The 23,977-nt window shown below is 40.8% G+C and overlaps 2 protein-coding genes across 3 annotated transcripts in view; one reads left to right on the forward strand and one right to left on the reverse strand.

Annotated features, from left to right (window-relative positions):
- Window positions 1-1,518, forward strand: part of LOC111958713 (C-X-C chemokine receptor type 3-like) — a 5,389-nt gene extending 3,871 nt beyond the window's left edge. The window contains exon 3 of the mRNA XM_023979957.2: window positions 277-1,518. Coding sequence (XP_023835725.1) covers window positions 277-1,053 — 777 coding nt within the window. The 3' untranslated portion in view covers window positions 1,054-1,518. The remainder of the gene's footprint in view (window positions 1-276) is intronic.
- Window positions 1,519-2,800: 1,282 nt separating this feature from the next.
- LOC111958755 (C-X-C chemokine receptor type 3-like) lies at window positions 2,801-6,865 on the reverse strand. Of its 2 annotated transcripts, none has more exons than XM_023980007.2 (3): window positions 6,790-6,865; window positions 4,611-5,000; window positions 2,801-4,432 (listed from the first exon to the last, which is right to left on the reverse strand). In XM_023980007.2, exons 1-3 carry the CDS (start codon window positions 6,790-6,792, stop codon window positions 3,698-3,700), a joined length of 1,128 nt encoding a protein of 375 aa, XP_023835775.1. In that variant the 5' UTR covers window positions 6,793-6,865; the 3' UTR covers window positions 2,801-3,697. The 2 variants fall into 2 exon arrangements, with proteins under 2 accessions (XP_023835775.1, XP_023835776.1); XM_023980008.2 differs by having other exon boundaries at window positions 4,611-4,766; window positions 6,790-6,847.
- Between the last annotated feature and the right edge of the window lie 17,112 nt (window positions 6,866-23,977).

A 23,977-nucleotide genomic window follows, 5' to 3' on the forward strand; every position in this document is an offset into this window, starting at 1 on the left:
ACGGTTTTAGAAACTAGAGATTGTTTTCTATCCAATAGTAATAATAATATGCATATTGTACGAGCAAGAATTGAGTACGAGGCAGTTTAATTTGGAAATGTAAAAAAATAAATAATGCTAACAGCTCCCCCTATTGACAAAATTAATAAACTCTCAACATTTCTGGGAAAAGAGGAAGTACAGAAGAGAAACACAGCTGTGTCAACTTAATGTTCATTCCAGCCAAGAGCTTTCTCACGTTTATATCTCTCTGTCTCTCGCTCTCTCTCTCCTCAGATCAACTTCTACTGTGGCATCTTCCTGCTGGCCTGCATCAGTCTAGACCGCTACATGTCCGTGGTCCACGCGGTCCAGATGTACTCTCGCAGGAAGCCCTGGATGGTGCAGGCCAGCTGCCTGTCCGTGTGGCTCCTCTCCATCCTCCTCTCCATCCCCGACTGGCACTTCCTGGAGTCTGTGAGGGACACCAGACGAGACAAAGTGGAGTGTGTTCACAACTACCCGTCCCTCTCCCAGTCTTGGTTTGACTGGCGCCTGGCCTCCCGCCTGCTCTACCACACGGTGGGCTTCCTCCTCCCCTCTGCCGTGCTACTCTTCTGCTACTCCTGCATCCTGCTGCGGCTGCAGCGCGGCTCCCAAGGCCTCCAGAAGCAGAGGGCCGTCCGGGTCATCCTGGCGCTGGTGCTGGTCTTCTTCCTCTGCTGGACGCCCTACAACATCAACCTCATGGTGGACACTTTTCAGGGGAGACCTGGGGAGCCTGTTTCTGTGTCCTGTGAGAACGAGAGGACAGCTGTGGAGAACAGTCTGGTTGTCACGTTCGCTCTAGCCTGCCTGCACGCTTGCCTCAACCCAGTGCTCCATCTCGGCCTGTGTAGAAACTTCCGGCGACACGTGCTGGATATGGTGAGGTGTGTTGAGGTGGTGCAGAACGATCCGAAACTCTCACTATGGGATTCAGGTGTGGTTGAAGACTCACCTGACCAAGCAGAGGAGATGGGGACGTTGAACCCAATGACAACCATGGGACAGGTACAGTCCACCCAGAGCTGATGGGTAGGAAGAGGATCCTAATGATTAATATAGTATGTCTTCAGGGGAAGTTGATGTATGGGTCATGGGTTTGAGTCTGGGGACTGTTGGATGACTGTAACCTGGGTCATGAGAGAAAGACATGCATAGTAGAAAGCCCCTTATGAGGACTGCTTTCTTAGAATTGCACCTTAATGGAAAAAGCTCAGACTAAATGTATATTTATATATTTTTATAAAGTCAGCGGGTTGTCTACTTTTCACGTTTTACCTATCAATGTCGTCCGGGTCTGTAGAATCTGTTGGAAAGAATTATGCATTCATTATTCAAACCTACATCTATATATATGTGATTCGGAATAAATGTAACATGGAATGGAACATAAGAACTGACCTGGAATATTCATGACAGAACCTGACCCTATTTGTATTTTGGTTAAACTGAATGTCTGGTTTCCAATTTTCTACCAAAAAAACACAATTTTAACCACTTTTCCTCTTTCCTGTTTTTGCTCATGAACATACTTGTTTTGGTTTTGTTTTACTGTGTGATATTTCACCTCTTGTTTTCTATGAGATATGGAGGACAGAGGAATCATGTGTCAGTAGCAGCAACACACCAAACTCAAGATATGACCTGCTTCCTGTTTCTCTTCCTGTTTCAGCTAAAGTGGATTATACRTTTCTCTTCTTGCTAAAAGGTGGTAGAGGCAAGCTGTTCAGTTGGACTGAATGATGCTGTCCATTTAAGTCCTGTCACTCAACATTGTTGTCACGATCGTGTGGAGGATTGACGGACCAAAACGCAGCAGTAGGAAAATAAGCCATCTTCTTATTTATTATGAAGAAGGAGAACCAAAAACTAAACACTATTACAAAACTAACAAAACAAACAAACGATCGTGAAGCTAATAAACGTCGTGCACATACACAGGCTACAAACGTTCTGACATAGACACAGCTAGACACATACACTCAACACAAACCCATACACTACACCCAACACCCCCTTTACCATATAACCACCCAAAACCGATAAAACCCAAACATTCCCCATGTCACACCCTGACCTAACTAAAATAATAAAGAAAACAAAGAATACTAAGGCCAGGGTGTGACAATTGTTGATGATTAAGTAAAGCTTACTAAAGGCTGAAGTGCTTATGAAGCTCTTGAATGGAACAAGTGATGAGAAAAAGATTAGAGAAAGTTTTTGTTGCTGCTGTATGTCCTTCTAGAATAAACATTTAGGTGCACAGATGCTGTAGTGAAGCAGAGAAGGGACAGGAAGAGAGGCAGACTGTCTCTTCGTCATCTTGGGTGGTGACTTCTCATATCGCTCTTCACTCCTGTGTTATATTTAATGTTTTGTGTGCAAAGCCCTTTGGTGCAAAGCTTTGTCACCCCATGGTGGTAAGCTTTACTTGGCTTCCTGCTACAGTAAAAGTATGTCTTTTTCAGCTGAAACCACAGAGAACTTGGGTAATTATGTTATCTCTTTGCGGACACTCTTATCCAGAGCAATTGTGTGCCTTGCTCAAGGGCACATCTGCCAAAAAAAATGTAACCTTCAAACCAGCGACTTTCCGGTTACCTGTGCAACACTCTTAACCGCTAGGCTACCAGCAGGCRTACCATGTTGTGTTCAGTGAGGTGGAATGTTCGGAATGTTTGCAGATAGAAATGTGATGTATAGAGCTGACACAATTCCCCAGTCTACATGCCAGACAATCATAGATATCAATACATGTCTATGATTGGTCTGTGATGTTGAATCATCCTGAAAAGGCCTTTGGTGGCGGTGTGTCTGTGTCTTATGCTGATCTGAGTCTTGCTTCCTCTAGGGGTTTTCATTTTTGGTGTACAAACATCTATTAACCAACCACTAAAAGACAGAGATTCTGAACGATAGTATAACAAATATAACTTTATTCAGAATTTCACTATGTTTCCTTGAAATGCTAACCTGTCATAGGATACTGTGCATTTTTGTTATGATAAAACATATCAAATTATTGCATGTGTCAGTAATAACAAATGCATTAACTATAACAGAGCACATATGCCAGTTATCATTTAACAAAACATGAAGCAGGTAAGTAAAATTATAAATTACAAAATTAAAACCTAAAAGGTATTTTCATACTCAGAAATGTTTTATATATTTTTTTATAGTGGAAATATAATTTTGTAATCACGTTAATATTATTTTTAAAGTGTGTACAACTGATTGATTTACTTATGTGTAACTTCATTATAGGCTCCATTCTTTACAAAGAGTTTCTTTAATAGGAAATAATTATAAGCGCTCTATTGGGAAAAGATGATGGTGAAACACGGAGGCTCTCACAACCTTCCCTCCAGTCCAATCTGCTGGAGGGGAAGCTAGAGTGGGCTGAAGGCCACATTCATATTCCACTTATTGAGTCAACAACAACTCAAGAGCAACAGGATAGAGCAGCGTTTCCTAAACTCGGTCCTCGGACACCAAGGGGTGCACGTTTTGGTTTTCGCCCAACATTGCACAGCTGATTCAAATGATCAAAGCTTGACGATTAGCTGATTATTTGTATCAGATGTGTAGTGCTAGGGCAAAAAACAAAACATGCACCATTTGGGGTCCTTAGGACATAGTTTGGGAGACCTTGGGATAGAGAGATAAGTCCTTAATAGATGGCAGAGGTGTGGGAGGTGTCTCCAGACTCAGACCACATGGAGCTCCTCCGGCTGGCAGTCTGCAGCCTGACTCCACTCTTCAGCTTGCAGCCCAGGGACCTCAGCATGTCCAGCAGGTGGCGGCGGAACTTCACCCCCACGAAGGCGTAGAGCACGGGGTTGAGGCTGCAGTGCAGGTAGCCCAGAGAGGAGGTGGTCGTCAGGGAGATGTCCAGGGCTTTATGGCTCTCGCAGGTGTCCACCAGGGTGTTGCTGAAGTAGAGGGTGTCCACCATGAGGGTGATGTTGTAGGGCGTCCAGCAGAGGAAGAAGACCAGCACCAGGGCCAGGATAACCCGGACAGCCCTCTGCTTCTGGAGGCCTTGGGAGCCGTGCTGCAGCCGCAGCAGGATGCAGGAGTAGCAGAAGAGTAGCACGGCAGAGGGGAGGAGGAAGCCCACCATGTGGTAGAGCAGGCGGGAGGCCAGGCGCCAGTCAAACCAAGACTGGGAGAGCGACGGGTAGTTGTGAACACACTCCACTTTGTCTCGTCTGGTGTCCCTCACAGACTCCAGGAAGTGCCAGTCGGGGATGGAGAGGAGGATGGAGAGGAGCCACACGGACAGGCAGCTGGCCTGCACCATCCAGGGCTTCCTGCGAGAGTACATCTGGACCGCGTGGACCACGGACAGGTAGCGGTCCAGACTGATGCAGGCCAGCAGGAAGATGCCACAGTAAAAGTTGATCTGAGTTAAGAGTTAGAGAAAATCAGACTGTTATAAAACTGTTACAAAGTTCAGACAAAGAGTACGTTTGTAATTGGGTAAAACATATTGACGACAATTGTATTCCATTCGCTATTGTATTCCTCAGAAATGTAAACTAAACCCAACAGTTTATTTATTTAATGTGTATAGTCCTTACTGTGAACATGGCTCCAGTGATCTTGCAGAGGGGGGTCCCGAAGCTCCATTCCCCAGCGGCCTGAACAGCCCAGAGTGGCAACGTAAGCAGCAGCAGAGTGTCGGCCATGCCCAGGTGCAGAATGAAGGTGTCTGTCACGCTCCAGCTCCGCCTCCTCTGTACCAGAACCAAAAGTACCAGCCCGTTGCCCAGCAGCCCAAGAACCAGTGTCAGGGAGTAGAATATGGGGAGGAACACAGCGTCAAAACGCATGCCCTCCTCCATGCTGCACACACCCCCAGTAGAACAGCACGTGTCACTGTAGGTTTCATTATCATCCCCATCATAATCACCAGAGAAGTGGTCAACTCTGGTAAATGTTAACTTTTCACCACCGGCAATGAGGGAATCCTGTAAGTGAAATAGAACTAATTGTCTTTGACATTTAAGCATAATAATGCATCACAGTGTGTGAGTAAAATGCAATGGCAAAAAAAGTGACAAATGTAGTGTTTTTCCTCAGTCTTTAACCTGTATGATTTCTATGTGTGATATATGTGGCTATTTTACATTTTGGAGGGTTGATTTTCAGATGACTGGGACTGTAATTCAGATGATGATATCCTTATGCCAACTGATCATACAGACTGCTCTATTGTGCACCCAAGGGGGCACTGTCTACTCACTGACACAGAGGTAATAGAGCTCTCCAGCTTGTAGTCCTAAAGACCTGAAAGGAGTTGGTTTCGTTCAGCCATTCCTATAGCGTACCACAGTATGACGTTTTGATAACTGTGTAAATCTCTCTAGGACAAGGTGACTGTTACGCTAGGGTAAGCCTACACGAAACACAGCCCTTATTTTAAGGGTTTCTAAAATGCTCTCTAAAACTCTTCTATTGGATATGAATGGCTTTCTGTAGTTTCATCGCTAAAATTGTCTTCAGTTAACCCTATCAGTCCAGAGACCCCAGCAAAAATTGGCTTTTCATTTATCTACAACCCTTATATTTTGCCTCACAATGAAGTGTTTTAGCATTTTCTTTTCAGGACAACAAGGGCTACATGTACAACACAAAACAATTGGACATAACCAGTTGCACTCATTAGTTTTATTGACAATTTTTTATTTAAAAGAAATCTGTACGTATAGAAGTGTTTGCTCGCTGGGAAATGAATATCTAACTAGTCAGTGACAACTGTTTAGAGTTTGTGACAGCAACTATGTGAGCTTATTACAGTATTAGAGACACTATGTCCTGGGATTACCAATTATATTCTATGTAGAGTAACCCCTTACCTTCTAACAGCTCTTGTGTAGCTTGTGAGAATCATAGAGCAAAACATGTTACATGTGCGTGTTCGTGAGAGTCTCAGCTTTTCAAAGATAGCTTTTAATAGTTTGTAGTTCAAGCCATTCGGACTCTACATTTTTGTAAAAAGACTCAGCCCCGGCCCCTTAAAGGATCCACCCTTGTCTCACAAACACCACTCATCCCTCGTTAATCACACAGACTAATGGTTGGTATCCATAGACAAATCCAATGGTACAACCCAGAATACTTTAGCTCTGTTTAAAAAGGGGTTAGAAGTCCAAAACATACTAGGAGAAGGAAGGAGAAGGACAGAGAATATAGTCACAATAATGCAACTGTGAGTAAAAATATTGGTGCGTTATTGTGGAACATGTGAACATCTTAACAAAATGTGTGGGTACTGTCTTTCTTTTCACACATATTTTATATACCCGGGACTGCACCTGTGAAATATGGGCACACTACCTGAAACCCTATCTGAGTTTTATTTCCTCTCAACAGGTTTCAAATGTCAATAATGTAGGGGTTTCCTTATCAGAAGATCATCTGTCGAGATTCTGTCACTTCAGACAATTTAATTAGATTATTTCAAAGACTGTTCACACCTACACATAATGTAAAGGTGCTTTTCTTAGGTCTGACTCAAATTGAGGATATTTTTGCAGCGCYTGTAACAAATTAAAAGCCTATTATTAATATCAATTTGCATTGTGAAAAGTTATGTAAAATTGCTTATAATACCATTAATACTCCCAACTGTTATTTTTWWWAAAAATAGACAAATAAAATAAGTGTACCCATTTGTACAAAATCAATGTTGTTATTCAATATGATAGTGATTATTCTGTATATGCAGTTGAAATATGTGTGTATAGGGACACTTACCATGCCTTTGAATGGTATTGATGCAGTCTGTCAATCAGTTTCCACAGAGATGATGGGCTGGCGCTGTTGTGAGCATGATGTCAAACAGAACTGCTATTTTCAGTAAATGGGGAGGAACTAGTAGAGAGGAAATAAGTTTAAAGCCATTCATATGTAATCATAAGTAATACTTCTACAGGCCCAATGTTGATCACAGATTTTTTTATTTTATTTAACTAGGAAAATCAGTTAAGAACAAATTCTTATTTACAATGACAGCCTACCGGGGAACAGTGGGTTAACTGCCTTGTTCAGGGGCAGAACGACAGATTTTTACCTTGTCAGCTCGGGGATTTAATCCAGCAACCTTTTGGTTACTGGCCCAACGCTCTAACCACTAGACTACCTAGTGGTCAGATTTATTTTATGAATGAGCATTCATTTGTATTTATTATATTCTATATACCTTGTTTTCCTGTCCTTTGTAATAAATGTGTTATTACTTAATAAACACATTGTTGAATGCCACAACATAAAGTAAAGAGGTGAGAGTTGAAAAAGTCAACATTGTTAGCTTGCACATTCTAACACAAAGGTGAAGGATGATAAGACCCTCTGCTAAGGCTGCACAATTAACCACATAGTCACACTGAACAGATTACATATCACTGCCCAACATGACACTTTCAACTCTCTCTCTCCACCTACCCCAGAGTGTGAATTACGGGGGACTAAATCCCCCTGAATGAGAGATGAGCACCCCTAAATGCAACAAAAGTCAAAGTTTGGAGGGTCTCTAAGTAATGCCAATTTAACCATTCTCCTATTTGTTTAAAATTCAATTTTGTACTGCTACAGTGGTAAATATACAAATGAAATGAACACCCCCACCTTTCTTTCATAGTTTAAACATTGTTTTTCCCAGGTAGCTGCAGTTGTCATCCCAGGACAGTCCCGTATTTCAGACCCTTTTCAGGTGTCTTGAGTTATTTATTTTTTTTTAAAGGTCAATTTATCAGCAAGATGCATCAGTTAATTCAGGCTACAAAACTGTGGACCTAATGACAATCGCCGAATGTGACTTTTTAGTAATTTGTAACAGTTGTGTCTTTCCATTCATCAAATAGCAGGTGCACACAGTGCACTGTTTGGATGCTGGAATGATTTTGGAGTGGACGAACTTGCGCAGGTCGATTTAAAAAAAGAAGTAGTTTGACAATCAGATGAAAACATCATGACTGGTTGTGTTCATGCCACATTAAAAGGTCATACATTTTTACAGTAAAATTATGTCTTTCCCATTAGGCCCATGAAAAAGAGATATAATTCGCACTCTGCCCTACCCTTTTTCTTTCGCTCTTATCCTCTCTCGCTCTTTCTCTAGTTTCAGTGAAATGGGATAAAAAGGTGAGAAGACACCCTTCCTGTGTGTGTCGGTCTCTGACACTAACATATCTATCTGCATGGTGGTGTGTCTGTGCTATGAATCTGTGAGTACCTAATTGCCTGATTGCAGGCAATACCTGATTTCTAAATCTGGACCCAATGTCCATTATGACAAGTAGTGCCAGGAGTTGTTTCAAGTTATAGGCTATAACAGGTCACATGGCCAAGATAACTCTGCCACAGACATATGGCATCGTAAATGATGAACTAGTATTATGACATTGTGATCTCTAAGGTTTTCATTATGAATGAACCAAATGTTCTTTATCTTGATTTCAACGTATTTGATTWAAAAAATCTTATCTTTCTTTATAACCCTCTTTACATCCTGTTTCTACTACTTTCTTTCATGTTGTGATCCCCACCGAAGCCATCAAACCACATCCCCTACTACTCACATACACACAAGCACACGCACGCACGCACACACACACACACACAGACACACACACGATTTGTTTCAGTGTCTGTCTCGATTCTTCTTGTCTGGTCTGTGCATATGGTGTAGTTGCAGTGTTTTTAACACCTTTGCAGCGTCCGGTGCAGCTGTAGTATGTGAGGTGAGCTATCGATAGAACAAGCTGCATGTGGAACACTAAGAGATCTCATCTTTATATCTGTGCCAATATAGCGTCTGTGACAGCATGGCCAGCGCATAGTGGAAGCCCTCAATGTCAATGTTCATGCTAAAACAGGTTATATATATACACATGATGAGTCCTCTATATATTTCTATAATGGGCCCTAAACTCTGCTCTTCTCAGCACTGTTCACCTGCAAAGACACTCAACACCAACCCCCAACCACACACACACAAACACAAACACACACACAGAGATGCACACACACACAGGGATGCACAGATGCACTCACAAAATTGGATATAAATGTATTCTAAACATTTTTGTGGACAAACGGCCTGATTGATCTATTATGAGTTATTAGAGTAAACAGGAAGTAATGTGCCATTTGGTCTGCCATTTGAAAGGTGAAGTACAGTTGCCAGGCAGCCCACTTCCACTCTCACTACCCTTCACCCATTCAAGATGGGTTTTATTAACAGAAACGGAGACAGTTGAAAATATGAATATATTTTCCTGCTGTAGCAAACTGGCTCAAATTAAGATCCTACATCTGTTAGAAGACTGGAGGCCATTGTTGGTAAGATTAACATTGTTTATCAAATGTTGCTCTGTGTTATATTATGTGACCTCCGTTAGCAGATTATTGATAATGGCTTATAATTGGTTGTTTTTTTGTACTTTTCTTTATTTTCTAAAAAGGTTTACGTGGGGGAGAAATGTGGCTGCAACAAACAAAGAGGATCTGAATGTCACACTGGTATAAAGGGTCGGGAGACAGGCGCAGGAATGAGTAATGTTTTTTTTTATTTCACCCAAATTACAGCGTGCCATGTAAAGGCACGGGGACGAAGACCAAACAAACATGTATACAAAACACCGGTTTGAAACGCAAACAAAAGAACGAGGAGTACCTCGAATAAATAACACAAGCGCACAATGATACCACACGGGATGAGACCCGTAATCATCTGCGCAATACAAGCAGCACGAAAGCCAAAACAACACACCACAGGTACTCACGCGATCAACGGACATTGTAACAATAATCAACAGGATAAAGGCGAACAAAGGGCACACTTATACAATTACTAATCAAAGGGAATTGGGACCAAGTGTGCTTAATGGCAGTTCCAGAGGGATCCGTGACACTGAAGATAAAAGTTGAATGAAAACAAGGACTCAAAGGGACTAACAAAAAAAACTAAAAAAAAAAAAAAATGTATTTGTAATTAATTGAATGTACAAAAGTGCTATAAAGTTTGTATAAGCGTATTATTTCTTGTTTCATGATATAATTACAGTTAGAAACTTGAGGAAATAACATGTGCACGCACCAGTCTAGTATCGACACAGTACTGGAACAAGATGTCAATAGTGATTTTGAATAAGCAAACAGTAGTAAATGTAGTAGTTTAATTCAAAAGGGTTTATTTCAGAAATGAAAAAGGATCAGGAGCAATTCAGTAGTGACACACACACACAGATGACACTGGAAGTAGTATCAATAGGGATTGAGTAGGCATACAGCAGTAATGTGTAGTAATTCAGTAGTGAACATGTAGGAATTGTTTAAGTATGTGTAGGTTTTAAGTATTAGATACCCACAAGCTCATTAGTTACACAGTAGTCATTAAGGGAGAAATATGTAGTGATTTAAATAGGAAATATGTAGGATTCACCAGTAGTAAAATGTTCCAATGTATTACTCATTACTACCTAAATTACTACATAAATCACTACTGGTTTACTACACATCTCAGTAGCAATCAAGTAGTAAAATCAGTAGGTTTTGTATAGATCTTGTGTAGTACCTTTTCAGGAGGGCGATGCTGCAGCTTGTTCAAAAGGGTGGAACATGTGGCTGCTGGACACTGTGTTTCCCATGGGACTGGAGAAACTTACTGAAGAAGTAGAGGGGTAGTCAGTGTAATCAGTGTCATGTGAGGACACATACTGGTATAAACCAACTGAATGACTGGTGGTGCTGGTTGTGTAACCCACTTACAAATGCTGTCTGCCAACGAGTGTATGAATGTTTTGAGGGTAAAAAGTCTTGAAAACATAATTGAGCCATAAAAACTGCACTGTGGTTTTGCCTGTGCAGTCAGCAACTGATGGAAAGATGGTTGACTTACTCTCTTTATGCCAGAAGTTCTGTAGGCCAGAGAGGTGTGAATGGGCCTAGTCACCATCAAACAAAAGGTTTCACTCAAATCCATTTAGGCAAGATTAATGTATCAATCACAGGATTTCTCATTAGTTGAAACAATACAACTTGGCTTCATCATTGCTGATGAATGCATTTGGCTCTCAGTTGTTTTTGTTTTCTTTCCCACCCAAAACATGGATACCCATGACGTTACACCTGTGTGTACCGTAACAAGTTTGACTGAGTACACTACTTCCATGTGGTATGGGAACTGAAATGTGCTAATAGTAAAAATGAACCTCTTTTACAGATGTGTTTTGTCTTACCAGTTCCTGGAACAACAACATGGTCTGTGATTTTATGTCACTATGGTGACGCTAAGCTTGACCAGCAAACAAACCATATCTACAGCCACACAAATAATAGGACAAATCATAGATGTTATGCTGGAAGGTAGATGGTAGATGTTCATTCCCCCTGTCCTCAGCTTTTCTCCACAGAACAAAGAAATAGGATGCCACTTATAACCCCCCACCCTAGCCTGGGGTTGACCAATCAGAAGTCATTGCAGTACAACTGGGCCAATGGCCAAATAACAAGTATCCTGCTCCAGACTCAATGTACAGACCAATGAAAACATGGCACACGTAGCTCTGAGTTCAGGACTGACCTTCCAGAGATTCTAAACAGCTGTTGAACTGAACCAACTATTTCAATTGACAATTCCCTATTGACCATTAGTATTCTATTTAGTTGTTAGTACTCTCGTCCTCTTATCCTCTGCGTTGTGTATTTATCTTAAAAATATTCTTATACTCACCCCCTAGACCATTTTAAAAATAAATATACTTCAATGTATTTTTCAAAAATATTAAAAAAAGACAGAATAAAAACATTAGCAGTAAGCATAAAATCATTCACATTAAACACCTTGCATTCCTATAAAACACAAAGGGCATATTTTACTTGCCGCAATAAGAAATAGATTTCAGACAAAGTTATAGAAAAGAGGCATTAATAGGTGTGATACCACATCTGAGAGAGCATGGTTCGTTACAGCACCGAGGACAGTTTCCACGGACACATTGACCACAATCATGAGGCTTGGTGTGATGATGAGAACCCTTGTGATCCCCATCACATTCTTGTGAACACCACTGACACCCATCTCCAAAAGGACACGGTTAATGAATCTTATGATATCCCCCATCACGTAACCATCGGATTTTAGCAGACAAACATCGTCCAATAGCACACTTGATAACCTGGATGAGGATGACAAAAATGACCACAACTCCCACTATTGGAAGTATCATGCCCACCAAAAAACTTCCCCATGTACCGAATGTGGAAGACAACCACATGACTAAGCCCAGATCATCTGGATTGTAATCATGATATTTAGCGCCCTCAGTCCTGATCTTTTGGATTAGGTCAGTTATTTCTTCAGAATTATCAGGAATGTAAGTACAGCATTCAGCACCAATAACAGCACATGTACCCTCTTGTGCAGACAGAAGATAATCAAGCGCTAAATGATTTTGCATCGCCACAGTCCGAATGGAAACCATCTCAGCAGTAATTAACTTAAGACTCTCAGCTGTTCTATTAGCTAGGATTTCCAAAGAGTTAGCCATATTAATAACTTCCCACACTATTTTAGAAATACCATAAGAGGGAAAAACAATCGCAAAGAATCTCTCCGTTTCTGTAATCACACATTTATGACGCTGTGAAAAAAGAGAATTCACAGAATGTCTTACATGGGGTACTACATATCCCAAATAACACAACCCTAATAACACGTCCCTTACCACAACTTTGGTAACCAGGAATAGGCATAGGAGCCACAGATAAAGTAAGTCCCAGTAGGCACTATCATACCATTATTGATGATATTACCAAAGGTATTGACACAAAAAGTAGTGCCCTTACTGAGAGTCAATTCAACAGACATTCCGCAACCTTAGTACTGTCACAGGAAGATAGATAGATCTGTTGTCTGATCACACTTACTCTGTCCTACTTTGACAAACGCGTCCTGGTGCAGTTGAGATAAGTTCAGAGAGAATTACCTATTACAACATAACCCCCCAACAGGGGCATGTGTAAGAACTAGGTAAGGTGGTCGCTGATTAGTGACATTGGTAACCTCAAATGAAGGAAGGTACCTATCACTCCAGGATGTCAGCTCCACCCCCAACTCATCCACATGTTGTTGAATGGACACACATCCAGGAGTATCAGGCCTCCTCCAGCACCTATCTGCAGAACTAGGTACTCTTGTATGTTGATACTCAACATTCTCACCCCAATTAGTACCAATAATCACCTTATACCAATTAACATCTCTCCATATAACCAACATTTCACTCTGGTTAAGAGGAATAGCCCTTAATGGAATACCTGGCCTTGATGTGAATGGAGCGTAAGTACAAACCCAACACCTACTTTGATTGACTACTGTGGCATAGTGTAGAGAGAGAGCTAGAAACGTATTGACACCCGAGTGTCCCTCATCCTGCTGATGTATCGTTGTGTTAGATATGGAAACACCACCCACATCCTGTATTAGGAGGAAACTCACAAGGAAAATCATTTCAAACATCTTTCACTTGTCTGCAAGACAATAATATTCAATCGTCCCTTTGTCAAGGTAATCATTCACCAAGTCCTTTAAAAGTGACCAGCTCTTCCACACTGGTATCAGTCCCACATAGATAACTATTAGACATGATGTTCTGACAGTCTGCCGGTAGTGAGGAATTCTTCTTCCGTTCCACTGGTTGCACTTCACCGGTGATCTTGTATTGTTTCAGGTACAGTCAAGGGATATTGCTGCAGCCTCAGATGGTAGATTCTCATAACCTGTAACGAAGGAAACAAAAAAGTGAAAGTAACATGTCTTGGTTTCAATAGAAATTGATATTTCACATAGATTTCCCTAAGTAAGCATGTCCTGATTTTCAGGAAAAAGTTGTACTTTTCACCTAGATATCCCTAATATGATGACTGCAGTATACAACATAGAAGCTTATCAGGTTCTGATTATCTTACTATGCTTCTTCACCTGAGATTGGCCCCCGATTGCTAATCAATCAGTTCTTTATTCTCCAGGCTCCGCTTTGTCATCGACATGGACAACCTTGCAATGAGTGACATGTATCCATCGTGATTTTACCTGGACCTTTACTGCTGACCTCGTTATGAGCAAAATTTGTTAAAGACCTTCCCATTTTGGCCCTATTGTGTCTGTCACATATTTTTTTACCATCACCCACTGTGCTGGCACTACATCATGTCCCCTCTCGGGAGTTATTCCCAATTAGAGAATTGTATGCAATAGTTAAGCATTGTGCCACTCATAAAGTGAATGTCTGCTTTCCTCAAATCTAACGTGCCTGGTATTATCACATTGTCCATTGTAGTATCTGCCCAGCCTACCTTCCTCACACCCCCCTCCACAATGCTTGAACCGTCTGTGTATAAGATAAACTCAGCTTTCCAACGAATGACTTTATATACCCATCAGAGAGCTGATCCAAAACCAACTCACAACAGTCGTGTTCAAGTAATATGGTATCTACATCAGAGTAGATGGATTACATGGTGTTTTTTCAACTTTACCCATGTCCCATAGATCTTTACTCATTACTTTAGTAGCGTCCATATCTTCCTTGCTAATGGGATATTGTTTTGTGCAAGGTGGGGCAACACCTGTCAAGCACACTGGTTCCATATCCAAAGTTCCACACTAATTTTTCTTCGTAATCTGTAGAGCCCTGGATCAATCTTCATTGTACCAATAGAAATTGATAATGGTTTGGTCTGTTTCATATCTGTCTCTCCCCGCACTCCTGTTGCTCTCATCTTCTTGCCCATGTACTGAGGACATACAGTGGGGCAAAAAAGTATTTAGTCAGCCACCAATTGCACAAGTTCTCCCACTTAAAAAGATGAGAGAGGCCTGTAATTTTCATCATAGGTACACTTCAACTATGACAGACAAAATGAGAAAAGAAAATCCAGAAAATCACATTGTAGGATTTTTAATGAATTTATTTGCAAATTATGGTGGAAAATAAGTATGTGCAGTTGCAAACTGTAGTCTGGCTTTTTTTATGGCGGTTTTGGAGCATTGGCCTTGCTGAGCGGCCTTTCAGGTTATGTCGATATAGGACTCATTTTACCGTGGATATAGATACTTTGTACCTGTTTCCTCCAGCATCTTCACAAGGTCCTTTGCTGTTGTTCTGGGATTGATTTGCACTTTTCCCACCAAAGTACGTTCTTCTCTAGGAGACAGAATGCGTCTCCTTCCTGAGCGGTATGACGGCTGCGTGGTCCCATGGTGTTTATACTTGCGTACTATTGTTTGTACAGATGAACATGGTACCTTCAGGCGTTTGGAAATTTCTCCCAAGGATGAACCAGACTTGTGGAGGTCTACAATGTTTTTTCTGAGGTCTTGGCTGATTTCTTTTGATTTTCCCATGATGTCAAGCAAAGAGGTACTGAGTTTGAAGGTAGGCCTTGAAATACATCCACAGGTACACCTCCAATTGACTCAAATGATGTCAATTAGCCTATCAGAAGCTTCTAAAGCTATGACATTTTCTGGAATTTTCCAAGCTGTTTAAAAGCACAGTCAACTTAGTGTATGTAAACTTCTGACCCACTGGAATTGTGATACAGTGATATAATCTGTCTGTAAACAATTGTTGGAAAAATGACTTATGTCATGCACAAAGTAGATGTCCTAACTGACTTGCCAAAACTATTGTTTGTTAACAAGCAATTTGTGGAGTGGTTGAAAAACAAGTTTTAATGACTCCAACCTAAGTGTATGTAAACTTCCGACTTCAACTGTATATATATATATATATATATATATATAACCCCTTTTGAGGAATCAAACCTCTATTATCTTCTAGAACACATTGTTGCTGTAGGGCCTGGTTACATAATGATATAAAACATTTTTTTACAAAGGTGGTGCACTGGGCCTTTACTAGTCCTGTATTAGCTGACCGGATATAGTGCGTGCAAAACATGTTTTCCTGTGCCTATGCTATGCCTACACTCCCACCTGTTCACTGAGCTTCTCTGACACTGGCAAAATCCCTCAAACCAGGCTCCGCTCCATTGGAGACTGGGCTTTTAGCCAACTCTGGAACTCCCTCTCCAGAGCCTCACATTCCATACACATATTCAAGTCCTACACTCTTAGAAAAAAAGTGTTCTTCGGCTGTCCCATAGGAGAATCATTTTTGGTTCCAGGTAGAACTTTTGGTTTCCATGTAGAACCCCCTAGGGAAAGGGTTCTACATGGAGCCAAAAGGGTTCTACCTGGAATCAAAAAGGGTTATCCTATGGGGACAGCCGAAGAACCCTTTTAGGTTCTAGATGGCACCATTTTTTCATAGGAGTGTAAAGACACACCTCTTCACACATGCTTACCCGGATTCTCTGTTGTTTAGTGTTCTCCCTGGTTAGTCTGTCATCATGTTTAGTGTTCTCACTGGTTAGACTGTCATCATGTTTAGTGTTCTCCATGTTTAATGTTCTCCCTTGTTAGTCTTTCATCATGTTTAGTGTTCTCCATTGTTAGTCTGTCATCGTGTTCCGTGTTCTCCATGGTTAGTCTGTCATCATGTTCAGTGTTCTCCNAGTGTTCTCCCTGGTTAGTCTGTCGTCATGTTTAGTGTTTTTCCTTGTTAGTCTGTCGTCATGTTTAGTGTTTTTCCTTGTTAGTCTGTCATCATGTTTAGTGTTCTCCATGGTTAGTCTGTCATCGTGGTTAGTGTTCTCCATGGTTAGTCTGTCATCATGGTTAGTGTTTTTCTTTTAGTCTGTCATCATGGTTAGTGTTCTCCATGGTTAGTCCTGTCATCATGTTTAGTGTTCTCCATGGTTAGTCTGTCATCATGTTCAGTGTTCTCCATGGTTATTCTGTCATCATGGTTAGTGTTCTCCTGGTTAGTTGTCATCATGTCAGTGTTCTCCATGGTTATTCTGTCATCATGTTAGTGTTCCCCTGGTTATCTGTCATCATGTTAGTGTTCTCCCTGGTTAGTCTGTTCATCAGGGTTAGTGTTCTCCATGGTTAGTCTGTCATCTGTTTAGTGTTCTCCATGGTTAGTCTGTCATCAGTGTTAGTGTTCTCCATGGTTATTCTGTCATCATGGTTAGTGTTCTCCATGGTTAGTCTGTCATCATGTTCAGTGTCTCCATGGTTATTCTGTCATCATAGGTTAGTGTCTCCATGGTTAGTCTGTCATCATGTTGTGTTTCCATGGTTATCTGTAAGCATGGTTAGTGTTCTCCATGGTTAGTCTGTCATCATGGTTAGTGTTCTCCATGGTTAGTCTGTCATCATGTTTAGTGTTCTCCATGGTTAGTCTGTCATCATGGTTAGTGTTCTCCATGGTTAGTCTGTCATCATGGTTAGTCTGTCATCATGGTTAGTGTTCTCCATGGTTAGTCTACTTTTATATAATGACTTATTTTGTGTGATTGTATTGCTTTTTATCCTATTGATTTTCTTGTGTATGTAAAGTGACTGAGTGTTGTGAAAAACGATTAAAATAAAATGCATTATCATTATTCTTCATGTCAAAGATGAGTCATAAGGGCACCTCTCTCTCTCCCCCCTAAGTTCACTCGGAACCACTGTGCCGCTTAAAACCCTAAACTTGCCCCTCTTCCTCCTCCTTTCTTTCCACTGCCGCCTGCTTGCCTGTCGTCTATCTTTCCCGTTTCAACGAAAACCGTGAAATTAGGTTCTCAAAACATATCTAAAAGGCAATTGTTTCAAAAGGCAGTTGTTACACATGTAACAAGTTTGACTGAGTGCACTAATCCACATGATACAGGAACTGAAATGTACTAATAGTGAAAAGGAAACTCTTTTATAGATGTTGTTGTTCCAGGTACTGGTACCACAAAACACGAGCAGCTCACAGATTACTGCACCTGTACATAGCCTATCTATAATTTATCCCAAACAACTACCTCTTCCCCTACTGTATTTATTTAGCTCCCCATTATTTCTCTCTCTACTTTGCACATTCTTCCACTGCAAATCTACCATTCCAGTGTTTTACTTGCTATAATGTATTTACCTCACCACCATGGCCTTTTTTTTTGCCTTTACCTCCCTTATCTCACCTAATTTGCTCACATTGTATATAGACTTATTTTTCTACTGTATTATTGACTGTATGTTTTGTTTATTCCATGTGTAACTCTGTGTTGTTGTATGTGTCGAACTGCTATGCTTTATCTTGGCCAGGTCGCAGTTGCAAATGAGAACTTGTTCTCAACTAGCCTACCTGGTTAAATAGAGGTGAAATTAAAAATTATACTTCACTATGGTGCTTGAGCAACAAACAAACCGTATCGACAACACAAATATTAGGACTGAATTTGACCGAGTTGAAAGGTTGTTTAATATCTTTAGTGTTTTCAAATTGGTATACACACCAACTTATTTTTGGGGGAGAAAAATAATACTGAATCTATTTTAATACCAAAGTTTTACCATTTGCACTGAAGATATGACTTTGAATATGTCTCTCGTAAAACCACCCTTTCCTCTCAATTTTTCTGTTTGGTGGAAGATGAGGTCGAAGTATCGGAGGTGTTAGGTGTGGTGAAGTTCTCGGACCCCGAGGCTTGCACCGAGGGTCAGGATAAAGAAGAGTCTGACAGTAGAAAAAGTGGACCCTTGCCTTTTGGCTGATCCATTTGTGGTTTCAGGGTGGATGAAAACAGATTTGGGTGCTGCGAAATCAGTGAGGGTAACCAGAACTGGTCTTGTGATAATTGTTTGTGTTTCTGCTGGTCAGATGGAGAAGGCACTCCGCGTTAAATGAATGGGGGCAAAAAATGTGAATTGTTTTGCCCTCAAGAAAAGGGTGCCATTGAAAGGAGTGATTACTGGGATGGCAGTAAATGTAAAAGTTGACCAACTGAAAAGGAAGATTCCTGAGGTTTTTGATGCTTTTCGTTTGGTGCGACGCAGACAGGGTGGTGTGAGTGGTGAAGCAGAAGAGTCATTATCTGTTCTTTTGAGTTTTGATGTTGACAAAGTGATGTTAGGATATATAAGTTATCCTGTACAAGCTTTTGTGGTTATCCTGTACGAGCTTTTGTGCTGAAAACATTACGTTGTTACAGGTGTCAAGCTTATGGGCATGTGGCAGCAGTGTGTAGGAGGGAGGTTCCTAGGTGTGAGAAGTACGCAGAAGGGCAGGAAACAAAGGAATGTGTAGCATTGGGGAAAGTAGTGGTATGTGTTAATTGTAGGGGTGCCCATGGGGCTGGGGATCAGAAATGTCCCGTGTGAGAGAGGCAGGTTGAGGTTTCCAGGGTTAGAGTAGTGCAGAAGTTGTCATATGCTGAGGCAGTGAAGTAGAGGAAGATGGGTTAAGGGGGATGGATCCTGAGAGGAGTGGTGTGAGTAGTAGATCTGTACCGGGACAGAAGGATAGGGCAACAAGTGATATACAGTACCAGTCAAATGTTTGGACACAAACCTTCAAGGGTTTTTCTTTATTATTATTTTTTACTATTTTCTACATTGTAAAATAATAGTGAAGACATCAAAACTACGAAACAACACATATGGAATCATTTAGTAAACAAAAAAGTTAGGCAAATCAAAATGTATTTCATATTTGAGATTCTTCAAAGTAGCCACACTTTGCCTTGACAGCTTTGCACACTCTTGGCATTCTCTCAACCAGCTTCATGAGGTAATCACTTGGAATGCATTTCAATTAACAGGTGTGTCTTGTTAATAGTTAATTTGTGGAATTTCTTTCCTTCTTAATGCGTTTGAGACAATCAGTTGTGTTGCAACTAGGTAGGAGTGGTATACAGAAGATATTTGAGATATTTGGTAAAAGACCAAGTCCATATTATGGCATGAATAGCTCAAATAAGCAAAGAGAAACAACATTCCATCATTACTTTAAGACATGAAGTCAATCCAATACATTTTAAGAATTTTGAAAGTTTCTTCAAGTGCAGTCGCAAAAACCATCAATCGCTATGATGAAACTGTCTCTCATGAGGACCGCAACAGGAAAGGAAGGCCCAGAGTACACTCTTCTGCAGAAAATAAGTTAGATTGTTACTTGAACTATGTGAAGCATCTGACACATCAACTGTGCCACGACTCCAACACCATCATTAAGTTTCCCGATGACACAACAGTTAGGCCTGATCACCGACAACGATGAGACAGCCTATAGGGAGGAGGTCAGAGCCCTGGCCTTGTGGTGCCAGGACAACAGCCTCTCCCTCAACATGATCAAGACAAATGAGATGGTTGTGGACTACAGGAAAAGGAGGGCTGAGTACGCCCCCATTCTCATCGACGGGGCGGTAGCGGAGCAGGTTGAGAGCTTCAAGTTCCTTGGTATCCACATCACCAACAAACTATCATGGCCCAAACACACCAAGACAGTCGTGAAGAGGGCACGACAAAGCCTATTACCCCTCAGGAGATTGAAAAGATTTGGCATGGGTTCCCAGATCCTCAAAAAGTTCTACAGCTGCACCATCGAGAGCATCCTGACTGGTTGCACCACTGTCTGGTTTGGTAATTGCTCAGCCTCCGGCTGCAAGGCACTACAGGGGGTAGTGCGAACGGCCCAGTACATCACTGGAGCCAAGCTTCCTGCCATCCAGGACCTCTATACCAGGCAGTGTCAGAGGAAGGCCCTAAAAATTGTCAACTGTTTTCTCTGCTACCGCACGACAAGCGGTACCGGAGCGCCATGTCTAGGTCCAAAAGACTTCTTAACCTTTTATGGCTGCAGTCCCGTTAATGGGATCGATATGACAACAGCCAGTCGAAGTGCAGGGCGCCAAATTCAAAAACCAGAAATCTCATAATTAAAATTCCTCAGACATTCATGTGTCTTATATCATTTTAAAGGTCATCTTGTTGTTAATCCCACCAAAGTGTCCGATTTCAAATAGGCTTTTCAGCGAAAGCACTACAAACGATTATGTTAGGTCAACACAAAACCACAGCCATTTTTTTCCAGGTAAAGATAGCTTTCACAACAACCAGAATAGAGATAAAATTAATCACTAACCTTTGATTATTTTCATCAGATGACACTCACAGGACTTTGTTACACAATACATGCATGTTTTGTTTGATTAAGTAAATATTTATATAAAAAAATCTGAGTTRACATTGAGGCGTTAGATTCACTAGTTGCAAAAACATCAAGTGACTTTGCATAGCCATATCGTTTCAACAGAAATACTCATCATAAATATAGATGATAATACAAGTTATACACATGGAATTATAGATATACCTCTCCTTAATGCAACCGCTGTGTCAGATTTCAAAAAAAACTTTACAGAAAAATAAACCATGCAATAATCTGAGACGGAGCTCAGATGAATAGCCAAATTAGCCGCCATGTTGGACTCCAGAAAATACATGATAAATGTTTCCTTACCTTTGATGAAATCATCAGAATGCAGTCCTAGGAATCCCAGGTCCACAATAAATGCTTGATTTGTTCGTTAATGTCCGTTATTTATGTCAAATTAGCTACTTTCGAATTGTTTACCAAACACCCTAACCAAAGTCTCAAAGCGCGACCACTATAACGTGACGAAATGTCCAAACGTTCTGTTACAGTCAGTAGAAACATGTCAAATGATGTACTGAATTAATCTTTAGAATGTTGTTAACATACATCTTGAATAACGTTCAACCGGAGAATTACATCGACTTCAATTGAGAGATGGAACGGAGCTGCCTCTCACGTGAACGCGCGTGTTGAATGCATGGTCACCTCATGGCAGTGATTACTAATTTCTGTCTCCTTCGACCCCCCTTCAATTAGAGTCATCAGACTTAGTTCTATTGAATCCCGAACAGACTAGGTTAAAAATCTGTCGATGTACCCTTGAGCAAGGCACTTAACCTTAGTCGCTCTGGATAAGAGCGTCTGCTAAATGACTAAAATGTAAACCTGGCCTCTATGTGAAAGCGTGGCAATAATTTATTAACTTTTCATTATTCACAGATCTACTCCTCTGATGGCAGGCAGGCAGCACACTCGAAAAACAAATTGCTCAGCAAAGCAAAGACTCTTTTGAGAGCTACCAGATTTATTATTTTAAAAAAGCAAATTTTTACTGTGTCTCCTGTGTCTGTGTTTATATGTTAACCTCTAACGAGCCACAAACCCGGATCGGGATCCCCCCCATCAAAAAAGCAGACTAGCATAGCCTAGCCTAAAGCTACAGGGATATCATATAATCAAATGTTCATGAAATCACAAGTCCAAGACACCAGATGAAAGATACAGATCTTGTGAATCCAGCCATCATTTCTGATTTTTTTTATGTTTTACAGGGAAGACACAATATGTATTTCTATTAGCTAACCACCATAGCAAAAGACACAACTTTTTTTTCCCACCATTTTTTTCCTGCATAGGTAGCCATCACTAATTCGACCAAATAAAGATATAAATAGCCACTACCAAGAAAAAACTTCATCAGATGACAGTCTGATAACATATTTATTGTATAGCATAATGTTTTGTTAGAAAAATGTGCATATTTCAGGTAAAATCACAGTTCTACATTGCAGCTGCAATCTGAAATAGGTCGATGCAGGCAGAATAATTACAGAGACCAACGTCAAATACCTAATTACTCATCATAAAACATTTCTGAAAAATACACAGCGTACAGCAAATGAAAGCCCAACATCTTGTGAATCCAGCCAATGTCAGATTTTTTAAGTGTTTTACAGCGAAAACACAATATAGCATTATATTAGCTTACACAATAGCCAGAAACACAACCGCATTTACCGCAGCAAAATGTTAGCGATTCGTAACAATCCAGCAAAAGATATATAATTTGACTAACCTTGATATACTTCATCAGATGACAGTCCTGTAACATCATATTACACAATGCATATAGGTTTTGTTCGAAAATGTGCATATTTAGCAGCACAAATCGTGGTTATACAATGTGACCAGTAGCAACATTTCATGCATTCTGGCCGGCGCCATCTTGGAGAGGCACCTAATCTAATCGATAAATAATCGTAAACTTGACTAAAAAATACAGGTTGGACAGCAAATGAAAGATGCATTAGTTATTAATGCAACCGCTGTGTTAGATTTTTTTAAATTAACGTTACTAGACATACAGTGTGCCTTACAGCCAGACCAGTGCCGCAATAATGGCGGACAAATCCTTTTACATTTTTCCACATAAATACGGAATAACATCATAAATAGCTCTTACTTTTGGACGAGCTTCCATCAGAATCTTGGGCAAGTTGTCCTTTGTCCAAAAGAATCGTTGCTCGGTTGTAAAACGTCCTCTTCAACTTTGGAATTAGCAGCTAACAATAGCTATGTGGCGCAGACATGCCCAAATCTTCAAAWCGCAATACTAAGGAAATTCCYAAAATAGCAATATACTCGCATAAACTGATATAACTCGGTTTAAAATAACTTCGTTATGATGTTTCTAACACCTATATCGAATTAAATCACAGACGGATATATCTAGGGCCTATAACTTGAGCTTTTGAGCATGCCATCCTGAGGTCCTCCTTTGCGTCTTGACGAACGTCGAAAAGAGCGGACCCCCCATGKCATGGCCTTTTATAAGGTCTGAGATCTACGTAGAAACTCCATTCCAATTCTCATTGGTTACTGACATCCAGGGGAAGGCGCGTGCAGTTCATGTCGACCCATAGGATACATACAGAGCTTTAAACTGATCTGAGAACAGAGCCTCGTTTTCAGACCTTCGCAGTTCCTGTCATGAATTTCGCTGCAGAATGAGTTCTGTTCCACCCACAGACATAATTCAAACGGTTTTAGAAACTAGAGATTGTTTTCTATCCAATAGTAATAATAATATGCATATTGTACGAGCAAGAATTGAGTACGAGGCAGTTTAATTTGGGAACGATAAATGTCCAAGTTGAAACAGCACCCCCTGTAGTGTCAAGAGG

This window comes from Salvelinus sp. IW2-2015, linkage group LG35 (assembly GCF_002910315.2).
Source record: "Salvelinus sp. IW2-2015 linkage group LG35, ASM291031v2, whole genome shotgun sequence".
Taxonomy (NCBI): domain Eukaryota; kingdom Metazoa; phylum Chordata; class Actinopteri; order Salmoniformes; family Salmonidae; genus Salvelinus; species Salvelinus sp. IW2-2015.

Coding starts and splice junctions, on each gene's coding strand:
- LOC111958755 (XM_023980007.2), bottom strand. Junction 4,433..4,610: donor TCACTGGAGCCATGTTCACA/GTAAGGACTATA, acceptor CTCTTAACTCAG/ATCAACTTTTACTGTGGCAT.